The sequence below is a fragment of the Saccopteryx leptura genome, chromosome 2, assembly GCF_036850995.1.
Source record: "Saccopteryx leptura isolate mSacLep1 chromosome 2, mSacLep1_pri_phased_curated, whole genome shotgun sequence".
NCBI classification, from domain to species: domain Eukaryota; kingdom Metazoa; phylum Chordata; class Mammalia; order Chiroptera; family Emballonuridae; genus Saccopteryx; species Saccopteryx leptura.
Genome location: NC_089504.1, coordinates 184,618,694 through 184,636,479, shown reverse-complemented (window position 1 = coordinate 184,636,479; position 17,786 = coordinate 184,618,694). Strand labels below are relative to the sequence as shown.

General features: G+C 34.4%; 1 protein-coding gene and 1 long non-coding RNA gene across 2 annotated transcripts in view; one reads left to right on the top strand and one right to left on the bottom strand.

Annotated features, from left to right (window-relative positions):
* The window catches only part of LOC136395272 (uncharacterized), a 273,153-nt gene that overhangs the window by 110,128 nt on the left and 145,239 nt on the right, over nucleotides 1-17,786 (top strand). The gene's annotated exons all lie outside the window — the stretch shown is intronic.
* On the bottom strand, nucleotides 14,525-16,289 carry LOC136393942 (olfactory receptor 9K2-like). Its single transcript, XM_066366523.1, is given in 4 exon segments — nucleotides 14,525-14,803; nucleotides 14,806-15,465; nucleotides 15,468-15,539; nucleotides 16,266-16,289. Coding segments are annotated over 4 exon segments (1,035 nt in total).

Here is a 17,786-nt window from a genome sequence, read left to right as displayed (position 1 = left end):
ACACAGGGGCAGAGCCTGGGGTACAGAGTCACCGACCAGGAAGAGGGAGAGAAAAGAAAAAGGAAAAAGTTAACCTCTCAAAATCAAGAAAAATCCACAGACTTTACAACTTGTTCCACTAATTCTTTTTTTTGTTGTTGTTGTTTGTTTCTTCTATCTTATTGCCTTTATTTCCTCCACCTCGGTCCTTCTATTCTCTGCCCATCTTATGCTTCCCTTTTCTTGAACTACACTACCCATGAGTGTTACATTTTATTTCTCTTCTTCATCATCACCCTCCTTTAAGGTTATACTCCAAAACACTTAACTCTCACTCTCTCCCCTTTTGTTTTTTTTTTTGTCTTGCTTTATTTTGTTTTTTTTTCTCTTCCTATTTTATTTCTTCCTTCGTTTTTCTCTTTTTCTTATTTTTTCCTTTCTATTCGTTTTTTTTTTTCTCATTTTACTTTCCTCCCATTTAATCCTCAATCACGAACAAATTAGTTAATTTGGGACTCAAGGCATTTTTTGGCTTTATTTTTCTTTTTTGCTTTTGTTTTTATTTTTTTTCTTGTTTGTTTATTTTTGTGGCATTTTGGGTCCTCCCAACCCAAGGTCTCCGTTGTATTTAGTCTTCACTCCACTTAATACAACAGATTTTTACTTATTATTTTTACTTTTTTCTTCTTTATTATTCTTTTTTGGTCCTTTTTTTCTGGTTTTCTCTTATCCCTCTCATTATATCTCTTAGTTGACCATCACTTACAAGCAAATCATCTTATGCTTGTCTAAGATTTTCTTCCTTTTTTTTTTTTTTTTTTTTTTTTGCATTTAGTAGGTCCCTAACTCCCTTTTTTTGCCCCTTGAACTCTTCACCCCAAATCAGGCCCTCCATTATAGACACGATATTTCCCTGAGGAGGGGAGAGGAGGGAAAGAGAAGAAAGAAAAAAGGGGGAAATAATAAATTATTACTGGTTATTTTTTGTGGAGTGTTTTAACTTTTTTTTTTTTTTTTTACTTTTTACTCTTTATTAATTCTAATAAGTGCTATCAACAAGACCACCCTCAGATGCCGATAAGAAAGAGGAAATCGAATATTATGGATACAAAAGAAAGAGAGGTAACACAAATAGATGTGGAAAAATCTATGGAGAAAAGATTTAACATATTGGAAGCCTTGGAGCTAAATGACAGAGAATTTAAAATAGAAATCTTAAAAATACTCAGAGATATACAAGAAAACACAGAAAGGCAATATAGGGAGATCAGAAAACAACTCAATGAACACAAAGAATATATTACCAAGGAAATTGAAACTATAAAAACAAATCAAACAGAAATGAAAAACTCAATTCACGAGCTGAAAAACGAGGTAACAAGCTTAGCTAACAGAACAGCCCAGATTGAAGATAGGATTAGTGAAATAGAAGACAAACAACTTGAGGCACAACAGAGAGAAGAAGAAAGAGACTCAAAAATAATAAAAAACGAGAACGCCCTACAGGAATTTTCTGACTCCATCAGAAAGAATAACATAAGAATAATAGGTATATCAGAGGGAGAAGAGAAAGAAAATGGAATGGAGAATATACTCAAACAAATAATAGACGAGAATTTCCCAAGCCTGTGGGAAGAACTAAAGCCTCAAATTCAAGAAGCAAACAGAACACCGAGTTTTCTTAACCCCAACAAACCCACTACAAGGCACATCATAATAAAGATGACACAAACCAATGACAAAGAAAAAATTCTCAAGGCAGCCAGGGAAAAGAAGAGTACAACATATAAAGGAAGGCCTATTAGATTATCATCAGATTTCTCAGCAGAAACTCTACAAGCTAGAAGAGAGTGGACCCCAATATTTAAAGCCCTGAAAGAGAGGAACTTTCAGCCAAGAATACTATACCCATCAAAGCTATCCTTCAAGTATGAAGGAGATATAAAAACATTCACAAATACAGAAAAAATGAGAGAATTTATCAACAGAAAGCCCCCACTCCAGGAAATACTAAAGGGGGTTTTCCAACCAGATTCAAAGAACAAAAGAAAACAACACCACAAGTAACAGCTCCACCAAGAACACAATAAAACCAAACTTAAACTGTGACAACAAAGGAAAAAAAGGGGGGAGAGGATGGAGATTAACAGTAGCAAAGGACGATGAAGTGCAGAAATACTTATAAGATAGGGTACTACAATGAATATGGTAGGTACCCTTTTCATTACTTAATGGTAACCACCCTAGAAAAAACCACCACAAAAACACTTGACTTAAAAAAGGTAGCAACAGAGGAAAGAAGTATGGAACAAAAACAAACAAAAACAAATGATAGAGAAACAAAAGAGAAGAATCAAACTAGATACAAAACTAACAGAAAGCAATTTATGAAATGGCAGTAGGGAGCCCACAAGTGTCAATAATTACACTAAATGTAAATGGATTAAACTTACCAATAAAAAGACACAGAGTAGCAGAATGGATTAAAAAAGAAAATCCAACTATATGCTGCCTACAAGAAACACATCTAAGCAACAAGGATAAAAACAAATTCAAAGTGAAAGGCTGGAAAACAATACTCCAAGCAAACAACACCCAAAAAAAAGCAGGTGTAGCAATACTCATATCTAATAATGCTGACTATAAGACAGAAAAAGTACTCAAAGACAAAAATGGTCATTTCATAATGATTAAGGGGAAGTTGAATCAAGAAGACATAACAATCCTTAATATATCTGCACCAAACCAAGGAGCACCAAAATATATAAGACAGCTGCTTATTGACCTTAAAACAAAAACTAACAAAAATACAATGATACTTGGAGACCTCAATACACCGCTGACGGCTCTCGATCGGTCATCCAAACAGAGAATCAACAAAGACATAGTGGCCTTAAACGAAATACTAGAACACGTGGAAATGATAGACATCTACAGGACACTTCATCCCAACGTGACAGAGTATACATTTTTCTCTAGTGTACATGGAACATTCTCAAGAATTGACCATATGTTGGGCCACAAAGACAATATCAGCAAATTTAGAAAAATTGAAATTGTACCAAGCATATTTTCTGATCATAAAGCCTTAAAACTAGAATTCAACTGCAAAAAAGAGGGGGAAAAACCCACAAAAATGTGGAAACTAAACAACATACTTCTAAAAAATGAATGGGTCAAAGAAGAAATAAGCGGAGAGATCAAAAGATATATACAGACTAATGAAAATGACAATACAACATATCAGAATCTATGGGATGCAGCAAAAGCAGTGATAAGAGGGAAGTTCATATCACTTCAGGCATATATGAACAAACAAGAGAGAGCCCAATGAACCACTTAACTTCACACCTTAAGGAACTAGAAAAAGAAGAACAAAGACAACCCAAAACCAGCCGAAGAAAGGAGATAATAAAAATCAGAGCAGAAATAAATGAAATAGAGAACAGAAAAACTATAGAAAAAATCAATAAAACAAGGAGCTGGTTCTTTGAAAAGATCAACAAAATTGACAAACCCTTGGCAAGACTCACCAAGGAAAAAAGGCACAGGACTCAAACAAACAAAATCCAAAATGAAAGAGGAGAGATCACCACAGACATCATAGATATACAAAGAATTATTGTAGAATACTATGAAAAATTATATGCCACCAAATACAACAATCTAGAAGAAATGGATAAATTCCTAGAACAATACAACCTTCCTAGACTGAATCATGAAGAAGCAGAAAGTCTAAACAGACCAATCAGCAGGGAGGAAATAGAAAAAACTATTAAAAACCTCCCCAAATATAAAAGTCCAGGCCCAGACGGTTATACTAGTGAATTCTATCAAACCTTCAAAGAAGACTTGGTTACTATTCTACTGAAAGTCTTCCAAAAAATTGAAGAAGAAGCAATACTTCCAAACACATTTTATGAGGCCAACATAACCCTCATACCAAAATCTGGCAAGGATGGCACAAAGAAAGAAAACTACAGACCAATATCTCTAATGAATACAGATGCTAAAATACTAAACAAAATACTGGCAAACCGAATACAACAACATATTAAAAAAATAATACATCATGATCAAGTGGGATTCATCCCAGAATCTCAAGGATGGTTCAACATACGCAAAACGGTTAACGTAATACACCATATCAACAAAACAAAGAACAAAAACCACATGATCTTATCAATAGATGCAGAAAAGGCTTTTGATAAAATACAACACAATTTTATGTTTAAGACTCTCAACAAAATGGGTATAGAAGGAAAATATCTCAACATGATAAAGGCCATATATGATAAACCATCAGCCAATATCCTATTAAACGGCATAAAACTGAGGACTTTCCACCTTAAATCAGGAACAAGACAGGGTTGTCCACTCTCTCCACTCTTATTTAATGTGGTGCTAGAAGTTCTGGCCAGAGCAATCAGACAAGACAAAGAAATAAAAGGCATCCATATCGGAAAAGAAGAAGTAAAGGTATCACTTTTTGCTGATGATATGATCCTATACATCGAAAACCCGAAGGACTCCACAAAAAGATTATTAGAAACAATAAACCAATACAGTAAGGTCGCAGGATACAAAATTAACATACAAAAGTCCATAGCCTTTCTATATGCCAACAATGAAATATTAGAAAACGAACTCAAAAAAATAATCCCCTTCACGATTGCAACAAAAAAAATAAAATACCTAGGAATAAACATAACAAAGAACGTAAAGGACCTATATAATGAAAATTACAAAGCATTGTTAAGAGAAATCGAAAAAGATACAATGAGATGGAAAAATATTCCTTGTTCTTGGATAGGAAAAATAAATATAATCAAAATGGCCATATTACCCAAAGCAATATACAAATTTAATGCAATTCCCATCAAAATTCCTATGACATTTTTTAAAGAATTGGAACAAAAAATCATCAGATTTATATGGAACTATAAAAAACCCCGAATAGCCAAAACAATCCTAAGGAAAAAGAATGAAGCTGGGGGCATTACAATACCTGACTTTAAACTATATTATAGGGCCACGATAATCAAAACAGCATGGTATTGGCAGAAAAATAGACACTCAGACCAATGGAACAGAATAGAAAGCCCAGAAATAAAACCACATATATATGGTCAAATAATCTTTGATAAAGGGGCTAACAACACACAATGGAGAAAAGAAAGCCTCTTCAACAAATGGTGTTGGGAAAACTGGAAAGCCACATGCAAAAGAATGAAACTCGACTACAGCCTGTCCCCGTGTACTAAAATTAATTCAAAATGGATCAAAGACCTAAATATAAGACCTGAAACTATAAAGTACATAGAAGAAGACATAGGTACTAAAATCATGGACCTGGGTTTTAAAGAACATTTTGTGAACTTGACTCCAATGGCAAGAGAAGTGAAGGCAAAGATAAATGAATGGGACTACATCAGAATAAAAAGTTTCTGCTCAGCAAGAGAAACTGATATTAAAATAAACAGACAGCCAACTAAATGGGAAATGATATTTTCAAACAACAGCTCAGATAAGGGCCTAATATCCAAAATTTACAAAGAACTCATAAAACTCAACAACAAACAAACAAACAATCCAATAAAAAAATGGGAAGAGGACATGAACAGATACTTTTCCCAGGAAGAGATACAAATGGCCAACAGATATATGAAAAGATGCTCAGCTTCATTAGTTATTAGAGAAATGCAAATCAAAACTACAATGAGATACCACCTCACCCCAGTTAGATTAGCTATTATCAACAAGACGGGTAATAGCAAATGTTGGAGAGGCTGTGGAGAAAAAGGAACCCTCATTCACTGTTGGTGGGACTGTAAAGTAGTACAACCATTATGGAGGAAAGTATGGTGGTTCCTCAAAAAACTGCAAATAGAACTACCTTATGACCCAGCAATCTCTCTACTGGGTATATACCCCAAAACCTCAGAAACATTGATACGTGAAGACACATGTAGCCCCATGTTCATTGCAGCACTGTTCACAGTGGCCAAGACATGGAAACAACCAAAAAGCCCTTCAATAGAAGACTGGATAAAGAAGATGTGGCACATATACACTATGGAATACTACTCAGCCATAAGAAATGATGACATCAGATCATTTACAGCCAAATGTTCGGATCTTGATAACATTATAAGGAGTGAAATAAGTAAATCAGAAAAAAACAAGAACTACATGGTTCTATACATTGGTGGAACATAAAAATGAGACTAAGAGACATGGACAAGAGTGTGGTGGTTACCAAGGGTGGGGGGAGGGAGGACATGGGAGGGAGGGAGGGAGAGAGATAGGGGGAGGGGGAGGGGCACAGAGAAATAGATAGAGGGTGGCGGAGGACAGTCTGACTTTGGGCGAGGGGTTTGCAACATAATTCAATGACAAAATAACCTAGACATGTTTTCTTTGAATATATGTACCCTGATTTATTAATGTCATCCCATTACCATTAATAAAAATTTATTATAAAAAAAACAAAAACAAAAACAAAAACAAACAAAAAAATTTTTAAAAAAAACCTTAATTTTTTATTTTTATTTTTTTTAACTTTTTATTCTTTATTAATTCTAATTAATATTATCAACAAAACCACCCTCACATGCAATTAAAGAAAAGAAAATCGAATATCATGTATACAAAAGAAAGGTAATACAGATAGATGACGAAAAATCTATGGAGAAAAAAATTAAGATATTGGAAACCTTGGAGTTAAACGACAGAGAATTTAAAATAGAAATCCTAAAAATACTCAGATATATATAAGAAAACACAGAAAGGCAATTTAGGGAGCTCAGAAAACAACTCGATGAAGAAAAAGAGTGTATCTCCAAGGAAATTGATACTATAAAAACAAATCAAACAGAGATGAAAAACTCAATTCACGAGGTGAAAAACGAGGTAACAAGCTTAGCTAATAGAACAGGCCAGATAGAAGAGAGGATTAGTGAAATAGAAGACAAGCAACTTGAGGCACAACAGAGAGAAGAAAGGGACTTAAAAATTAAAAAAAAAAATTAGATAGCCCTACAGGAATTATCTGACTCCATCAAAAAGAATAACATAAGAATAATAGGTATATCAGAGGGAGAAGAAAGAGAAAATGGAATGGAGAACATACTCAAACAAATAATATATGAGAACTTCCCAAGCCTGTGGAAAGAACTAAAGCCTCAAATTCTGGAAGCAAACAAAACTCCAAGTTTTCTTAACCCCAACAAACCTACTTCAAGGCACATCATAATGAAATTGGCACAAACAAACTGCAAAGAAAAAATTCTCAAGGCAGCCAGGGAAAAGAAGAGTACAACATATAAAGGAAGGCCCATTAGATTATCAGATTTCTCAACAGAAACTCTACAAGCTAGAAGAGAGTGGACCCCAATATTTAAAGTCTTGAAAGAGAGGAACTTTCAGGCACGAATACTATACCCATCAAAGCTATCCTTCAAATATGAAGGAGAAATAAAAACATTCTCAGATACAGAAAAGATGAGGGAATTTATCATCAGAAAACCCCCACTCCAGGAAATACTAAAGGGGGTTCTCCAATCAGATACAAAGAATAAAAACAAACAAAAAAAAAAACAAAGCCACAAGTAAAAGCTCCAAGAAGAACACAATAAAACCAACTTTAAACTGTGACAACAAAAAGAAGGGGGGGGAGAAGATGGAGATTAACAGTAGCAAAGGGCGATGGAGTGCAAAAGTACTCACAAAATAGTGCACTACAATGAACAGGGTAGGAACCCTTTTCATTACTTAATGGTAAACACCATTGAAAAAACCAACACAGAAGCACATGATTTAAAAAAGATAGCAACAGAGGAAAGATTTATGGAACACAACCAAATAAACACAAAAGATAGAGAAACGAAAGAGAAGGATCAAACAAGACACAAAACTAACAGAAAGCAATATATAAAATGGCAATAGGGAACTCACAAGTGTCAATAATTACACTAAATGTAAACAGATTAAACTCACCAATAAAAAGGCACAGAGTAGCAGAATGGTTCAAAAAAGAAAATCCAACTATATGCTGCCTACAAGAAACTCATTTAAGTAACAAAAATAAGAAATTCAAAGTGAAAGGCTAGAAAACAATACTCCAAGCAAATAACATCCAAAAAAAAAAGCAGGTGTAGCAATACTCATATCTGATAATGCTGACTACAAGACAACAAAAGTACTCAGAGACAAAAATGGCCATTTCATAATGGCTAAGGGGACACTGAATCAAGAAGACATAAAAATTCTCAATATATATGCACCAAACCAAGGAGCACCAAAATATATAAGACAGCTACTTATTGACCTTAAAACAAAAACTGACAAAAATACAATCATACTTGGAGACCTCAATAAACCGCTGACGGCTCTAGATCGTTCATCCAAACAGAGAATCAACAAAGATATAGTGGCCTTAAACAAAACACTAGAGCACCTGGATATGATAGACATCTACAGGACATTTCATCCCAAAGTGACTGAGTATACATTTTTCTCCAATGTACATGGATCATTCTCAAGAATTGACCATATGTTGGGCCACAAAAACAACATCAGCAAATTCAGAAAAATCGAAGTTGTTCCAAGCATATTTTCTGATCATAAAGCCTTGAAACTAGAATTCAACTGCAAAAAAGAGGGAAAAAATCCCACAAAAATGTGGAAACTAAACAACATACTTTTAAAGAATGAATGGGTCAAGGAAGAAATAAATGCAGAGATCAAAAGATATATACAGACAAAGGAAAATGACAATACGACATATCAGAATCTATGGGATGCAGCAAAAGCAGTGATAAGAGGGAAGTTATGATATCACTTCAGGCATATATGAACAAACAAGAGATAGCCCAAGGAAACCACTTAACTTCACACCTTAAGAAACTAGAAAAAGAAGAACAAAGAAAACCCAAAACCAGCCGAAGAAAGGAGATAATAAAAATCAGAGCAGAAATAAATGAAATGGATAACAGAAAAACTATAGAAAAAGTTAATAGAACAAGGAGCTGGTTCTTTGAAAAGATCAACAAAATTGACAAACCCTTGGCAAGACTTACCAAGGAAAAAAGAGAAAGAACTCATATAAACAAAATCCAAAATGAAAGAGGAGAAATCACCACGGACATCGTAGATATACAAAGAATTATTGTAGAATACTTTGAAAAACTCTATGCCACTAAATTCAACAACCTAGAAAAAATGGATAAATTCCTAGAACAATACAACCTTCCTAGACTGAATCAAGAAGCAGCAGAAAGCCTAAACAGACCTATTAGTAGAGAAGAAATAGAAAAAAACCATTAAAAAGCTCCCAAAAATAAAAGTCAAGGCCCAGATAGCTATACCAGCAAATTTTATCAAACCTTCAAAGAAGACTTGGTTCCTATTCTACTGAAAGTCTTCCAACAAATTGAAGAAGAAGCAATACTTCCAAACACATTTTATGAGGCCAACATAACCCTCATACCAAAACCAGGGAAGGACAGCACAAAAAAAGAAAACTACAGACCAATATCTCTAATGAATACAGATGCTAAAATACTAAACAAAATACTAGCAAATCGAATACAACAACATATTAAAAAAATAATATATTATGATCAAATGGGATTCATCCCAGAATCTCAAGGATGGTTCAACATACGTAAAACGGTTAATGTAATACACCATATCAACAAAACGAAGAACAAGAACCACATGATCTTATCAATAGATGCAGAAAAGGCTTTTGATAAAATACAACACAATTTTATGTTTAAGACTCTCAACAAAATGGGTATAGAAGGAAAATATCTCAACATGATAAAGGCCATATATGATAAACCATCAGCTAACATCATACTAAATGGCACAAAACTGAATGCTTTTCTCCTTAAATCAGTAACAAGACAGGGTTATCCACTCTCTCCACTCTTATTTAATGTGGTACTAGAGATTCTAGCCAGAGCAATCAGACAAGACAAAGAAATAAAAGGCATCCATATCAGAAAAGAAGAAGTAAAGGTATCACTTTTTGCAGATGATATGGTCCTATACATCGAAAACCCCAAAGAATCCACAAAAAGACTACTAGAAACAATAAGCCAATACAGTAAGGTTGCAGGATACAAAATTAACATACAGAAGTCAATAGCCTTTCTATATGCCAACAATGAAACATTTGAGAATGAACTCAAAAGAATAATCTCCTTCATGATTGCAACAAAAATAAAATAAAATACCTAGGAATAAACATAACAAAGAATGTAAAGGACTTATACATTGAAAACTATAAACCATTGTTAAGGGAAATTGAAAAAGATATTATGAGATGGAAGAATATTCCTTGTTCTTGGTTAGGTAGAATAAATATAATCAAGATGGCCATATTACCCAAAGCAATATGCAAATTTAATGCAATTCTCATCAAAATTCCAATGAGTTTTTTTAAAGAAATGGAGCAAAAAATAATCAGATTTATATGGAACTATAAAAAGCCCCGAATAGCCAAAGCATCCTAAAGAAAAAGAATGAAGCTGGGGGCATTACAATACCTGACTTCAAACTATATTATAGTGCATGACAATCAAAACCGCATGGTATTGGCAGAAAAATAGACACTCAGACCAATGGAACGGAATAGAAAGCCCAGAAATAAAACCACATATATATAGTCAAATAATTTTTGATAAAGGGGCCAGCAACACATAATGGAGAAAAGAAAGCCTCTTCAACAAATGGTGCTGGGAAAACTGGAAAGCCACATGCAAAAGAATGAAACTGGACTACAGTTTGTCCCCCTGTACTAAAATGAACTCAAAATGGATCAAAGATCTAAACATAAGACTTGAAACAATAAAGTACATAGAAGAAGACATAGGTACTAAACTCATGGACCTGGGTTTTAAAGAGCATTTTATGAATTTGACTCCAAAGGCAAGAGAAGTGAAGGCAAAAATTAATGAATGGGACTACATCAGACTAAGAAGTTTTTGCTCAGCAAGAGAAACTGATAACAAGATAAACAGACAACCAACTAATTGGGAAATTATATTTTTAAACACCTGCTCAGATAAGGGCCTAATATCCAAAATATACAAAGAACTCCTAAAACTCAACAACAAACAAACAATCCAATAAAAAAATGGGAAGAGGATATGAACAGACACTTCTCCCAGGAAGAAATACAAATGGCCAACAGATATATGAAAAGATGCTCATCTTTTTTAGTTATTAGAGAAATGCAAATCAAAACTGCAATGAGATACCACCTCACACCTGTTAGATTAGCTATTATTAACAAGACAGGTAATAGCAAATGTTGGAGAGGTTGTGGAGATAAAGGAACCCTCATCCACTGTTGGTGGGAATGTAAAGTAGTACACCATTATGGAAGAAAGTATGGTGGTTCCTCAAAAAACTGAAAATAAAACTACCTTATGACCCAGCAATCCCTCTACTAGGTATATACCCCAAAAACTCAGAAACATTGATTCGTAAAGACACATGCAGCCCCATGTTCATTGCAGCATTGTTCACAGTGGCCAGGACATGGAAACAACCAAAAAGCCCGTCAATAGATGACTGGATAAAGAAGATGTGGCACATATACACTATGGAATACTACTCAGCCATAAGAAATTATGACATCGGATTATTTATAGCAAAATGGTGGGATCTTGATAAAATTATATGGAGTGAAATAAGTGAATCAGAAAATACCAGGAACTGCATTATTCCATACGTAGATGGGACATAAAATTGAGACCAAGAGACATTGATAAGAGTGTGGTGGTTACAGGGGGAGGGGGGAGAGGGAGAGGGAAGGGGGGAGGGGGAGGGGCACAAAGAGAACTAGATAGAAGGTGACAGAGGACAATCTGACTTTGGGTGATGGGTATGCAACATAATTGAACGACAAGATAACCTGGACATGTCATCTTTGAATATATGTATCTTGATTTACTGATGTCACCCCATTAAAAATAAATAAATAAATAAATAAAATTATAAAAAAAAAATGTCCTTAAACAACATACATTGGAAAGGTAAAGAAAAATATTTTATTTAGAAACTTAATTTTAACAGGGTGTCATTGATCATCATGAACATAGATTTCAGGCAAACTTCACTCCATCATTTGAATAGTCAATTATGTTGTATAGCCATTACCTAAAGCCAAATTATTTTCTGTCACCTTATATTTGTCCCTCTTTACACCCTTCCACCAACTCCCCATATCCTTCCCTACATCTCCCTCCCCCAGGTAAGTAGCGCACCCTTATCTGTGTTTATGAGTCTCGGCTTTGTATCCCACCTATATGTGAAATCATAGTTTTTAGCTTTTTCCTATTTACATAGTGTGTCCGTAAAGTCATGGTGCACTTTTGACCGGTCACAGGAAAACAACAAAAGACGATAGAAATGTGAAATCACCAAATAAAAGGAAAACCCTCCCAGTTTCTGTAGGATGATGTGGCAGCATGTGCACATGCGCAGATGATGACATAACACTGTGTATACAGTGGAGCAACCCATGGCCATGCCAGTCAAGATGTGGACGGTACAGAGGAAAGTTCAGTGTGTTCTGTGGCTTCCTAAATTCAAATCCGTGACCAAAGTGCAACGTGAATATCGGTGCATTTATAACGAAGCACCACCACATAGGAATAACATTACTCGGTGGGATAAGCAGTTGAAGAAAACTGGCAGTTTGTTGGAGAAACCCCATTCCGGTAGGCCATCAGTCAGTGACGAGTCTGTAGAGGCTACATGGGATAGCTACCTAAGGAGCCCTAAAAAATCTGTGCGTGAGCCCACATCAAACTGCACTGAATAGGTATGAAACTGGGAGAGTTTTCCTTTTATTTGGTGCAGATTTCACATTTCTATCGTCTTTTGTTACTTTCCTGTGACCGGTCAAAAGTGCATCATGACTTTACAGACACACTGTATATATAATCACAAGCTGCTATACTGGGGGTTAGGGCTTGAACATCTGAGTTTTGGAAGACATACTTCAACACAATACATTTTTTTTTCTTGTCTACTATGTTAGCTAAGGCTTCCAACAGGATGTTGAAAGTTGTGGTGGGGGGAACACTCTCACCTTGTTCTTAATCTTATCAAGAAAACTTCTAGTTTCTCATAAGTATGTAGGATCTTAGCTTTTCAAAACATGGTCTTAACTTTTTCATAATGAGGAAACTCCCCTCCCCCCACGTGTGAGCTCCTTTAGTTTTTTTTTAAAAAATCTGTACCATTACCACACAGATCATTCAAGTTTAAAAGTGGTGAGACGCTATTCCTTCAGTATACTCTCCTTATACAGATCAGTTAATATGTTCTGTGTATTTTACCTGCAATTTTTCAATTCAGTTTTTTTCATTTACACTGACATACTTCAAGCCCTCATCAGTAATATAAACTGATACAACAGTTACCTGACTCAAATCTTAGACCCTTTTAAATGTATCATTCACACAGTCCTAAAAACTCTGCTTGATTACCAACCACTGGCTCTCAGGCATCCCACCTTGCAATCACTATGTTTATCTTCAGTGTAACCATTTTTGGATTTTAATTGTCTGTCCAAGGGTGTGATTTTCACACTATATTGTGAGCTCCCTAAAGAATGAAGTGATTTTTACCTGTGCTTATACAAGACCAGAACATATTACACAAGTAGTCAATAAAATTAATCAAATAAATTAATATTCAAAGGCATAGATGAATAAATTTGGATCATATTTTATTTGATGACTGACTTGTTTCTATAATATTATTAAATATTCCTTACAATAATTAACACAGGAAAAAAATTATGAAGATCCAAACTGAAGGAATGATTGTTCAAAAATGTTTCTTATCTCTATCCTCACTTCTTATCTCTATTCTCACTTCTGTTCTTTATATTAAAATTCAGCAATTAGCAATGCCTCAGGGAGCACCACAATACCTGATATGCTCATATGCAATTTTCCAAGTTAATGTTCATAATGAAGATTACTTGTTTGTTTCTTCTTATTACTCCTTCCTCTCAATGTAACACATATAAAATACTTCATTCAAAGTGAAAATTCAATATCCCTTTAACATAGTATAGAAACTAGTTGTAAAATTTGGAAGTATTTTATTTTTTAAAAAAAGGTAAGTTGGACATTATTGTCAGTTATCAATGATTATGTATAAGTGGAGGAGCAAGTCCAAAAACAAACACCAGACAAAATAAAATACAAAGTAAGTGTTCAGCACTATGCCATAAAAATAAATAGAAATAAATTTTGTGAAATAAAATGTTATTTGAAATCAGTGGGAGGGTTCATCTTGAAGAATGCTTTTCTAATATCCAGGACATCTCCAGTATTCACGATGTTCAAAACAATGTCTCAGAGGAAAAGAAAAAATGTAATAATGGGAAGGGTACACTCTGTTGAAAAAGCTTATGATAACATTTTTATAGTGTTCAAGAAACTAACTTTAATTAATGGCCACAAGAAGTATGAAATAAACAGCCACAGCACCTTTGATGGAAGAAAAATAATTAAAGAATAGTATTTTTCTTCAGAATTTTTTTTAGAGCTTCTTTGATATCTTTGTTTCTCAGAGAGTAAATTAAAGGTTTCAACATGGGAGTGACGAGGGTGTAACATAAGAAGGCCACTTTACTCAGCACAGCAGATCTGTCTGGAGTGAGATACATAAAAAAGACAACACCATACAGTACACTCACAACTCCTAGGTGAGAGCTGCAAGTAGAAAAGGCTTTCTTACGTCCCTTGGTGGAGCGTATCTTTAGAACTTTGGACACAATGTACATTCTTACATGTATATTGTAATAACCGTGATGGTAGGCAAGGTAACGATGCTGGCTAAGAAAAAAGTAATTATTTTATAAATAAAGAGGTTAGAACAAGATAGTCTCTGAAGTGGGTGAGAATCTCAGTAAAAGTGGTCAATGGCCCGAGAAGAACAAAAGGATAAAGTAAATGTTATGCTGGTCTGAAGAACTGAGGTAATGCAGCCACAGAAATAGGAACCAGCCACCAACTGAATGCAGAGATGCATGGACATCTGGACAGAGTACAGGAGTGGGTTGCAGATGGCAATGAAGCAGTCATAAGCCATGGCTGTCAGGAGAAATCCTTCAGTCACAGTGAAGAGGCCAAAGAGAAAGAGCTGGGTCACACAACCTGCAAAGGAGATGGACTTGCTCTCAGACCAGAAGTTGATCATAGCCTTAGGTGAAATAACAGATGAATAGAAGAGATCAATGAAGGAGAGGTTGCCTAGGAAGAAATACATTGGTGTGTTCAGCCGGGGATCAGTCACAATGATGGCCATCATCCCAACATTCCCTAGAAGGATCATGACATATACAAATAGAAATAGCAGGAAGAGCAGAATGTGGAGCTCTGGGCGGACCTTGAAGCCTACTAGAGTGGAGTCAGTCACTTCTGAGTGATTGCTCATTCCCCTGTTTTCCTGCCTATGGCAGGAACCTGCTGAGAGAGGCACAGGGCAAAAATAAATAAATGAACCCTTTGCTTTGATCCTAGCTACAAATAATTTCTTAAAGTATTAGGATTTACAAAGTTATTTTGTAGTCATTATTCATTTTAACCTTATAAAATTATAGTAACAACTTGAAGCCAGTTCTAACTGATGATGAATCAAAAGGTTAGTTTTATGTTCTAATTTCTTCTATAAGCAATGGAATTAGATCTAATATAATGTCATTTCACCTAAATGTCTTTCATATTATCACTTCTCTATACATTTATGACTCATGATTTATTCATAAATTTTATGTCATGAAGCACTGATTGGAAGGGGAACAAATAGCTTAACAAATGACATTTGAGAAGCAATATTGATGTTTGGGTTTGGAGGTATTGGGAGTTTCAGTAGTCTATTTTCAGAAAATTCAACTTTGAAAATTTGATTTAGATTATCAGCAGATATAAAGTAAGCAACTGAATTTCAAAACAACTTAAGAAGTACAATGACTTTTTGTAGACAATAGTAACTGTGGATTCTGATACTCACTAAGATAAAAGTTGTATACAACCAAACAAAAATTTTTAGCATTCACATGCTAGGATATCTATTCCAGATGAGCTTCCAGAGTCTTTTAATAAAGACAATTTCCCTACATTTCCTCAGCCCATGCCTTACAGTTTTTAAAGAGGTCTACAGGTAGTCTAGGTAAAAATGGATTCTTTATAAATGAATGCTAAACAAAAGATACATGTGAAGGAATTATTGGTTGAATTCTTATTTACCCTGGCCATAACTTTCATAGCCATCATTAATTCATTTACTAGATAGCTCAACTAAGAATTTGAACTCCTTGTATTAACCATATTGATACTCTCTTTCCCTTTATGGCTTTATATATATATAATTCTTCCTAGCCTAAAATAATAATAGCAAGCACTTATGTGACACCATTTATATTCCAGACACTTTTCTAAATGCTTTTATAATCCATACAACAATAATATGAGGTAAGTACTGTTATATTTCCAAGTTTACAGAAGAGGAAACTGAGGTACATGGAAATAAAGTCTGTTGAAAGTCACCTACTAGGGCTGAAATTGGAATTATAAGCCTAGAAACCTGGCCTGAGAATCCACACTCTTAATCACTGCACGATACCTCCTTTGATAACCAGCCCTTCCTGTTCCTTTACTTGACTTATTTCAACTTTAGACTTCAGTTAAAGTTTCTTATCTTCAAAATACATTTCCCAATTTTTTAACCTGGGTATACATCTCTGTATACATCATGCTCCCAAGAATAGCAGCTATTAGCATTATATTTTAATATTAAATGTTAATAATTCTTCACTTGACAATAACTTCTGTACAATCAAAACTTCAGCTTATCCTTTATATATTGTCAACATTATGTTCTGTGCCTGGCAAATGGCAATTAATCAATGAATATTTTTGTACAGATAAAAGCTGAATGTTTGAGAGTGTGGAATCAAAGAAAAACTTTAAGACTAATACTGCAGTGGTTAGCATGAGAGGTTTAAGTAGAGGTTAAATTCCAGTGTTGTTCTCTCATTTTCTAACTAGAACTTTGGACAAGTTACTTACGTAACCTGCTTATGTCACTTATATAACTTACTTATATTACTTAAGTGACTGATGTGATTTCAGCAAGTTATTATATCACTGCATCCTTATATAAAGGAGTGGTAAAAACAACATAACCTCAAGGTTTTCTTGGTAGTATATAATGAGATGATGCAAATAAATCACTTAGCACCATTTATGACAAAGTACTCAGTAAATATTAGCCATCATTTTTATTATATCTTTTCATGCTCAATTCCACAATGCACACCAAAATAATCAGTGCTAATTAGACTGAAAATCAATAACATATATATGAACTTTTTTGGATAAACCAGTCTAAGTTGAGAAAAGGAAATCAGGGAAACTATAAAAATTAAAAAATAAATTCTGAGAGAAGTGTAATTTTTTTCCAGGACAAAAAAAGGACTAATAGGAAAATAGTATGGTTACTCATTATTATATTTTTGTTATTCACCAGTACATCAAAGTTAAACATGCAAATAACTATTATAAAGGAGCAAGATTAAATAGATCATACTTAGAGTCTGAGAAGGTACATGATATTAGAAGTGGTGAAAGGAGAGCCTGAAGTAGTTGTGAAATAGTTTTTTGAAAAATAATATATTTTATTTATATTCTTTTAATCTTGCCTAGAGGGCAAGGATGTAGATTATTTTAATCTTCAAGGTTTATTCCTGTCAAACTCATTCTAATGTT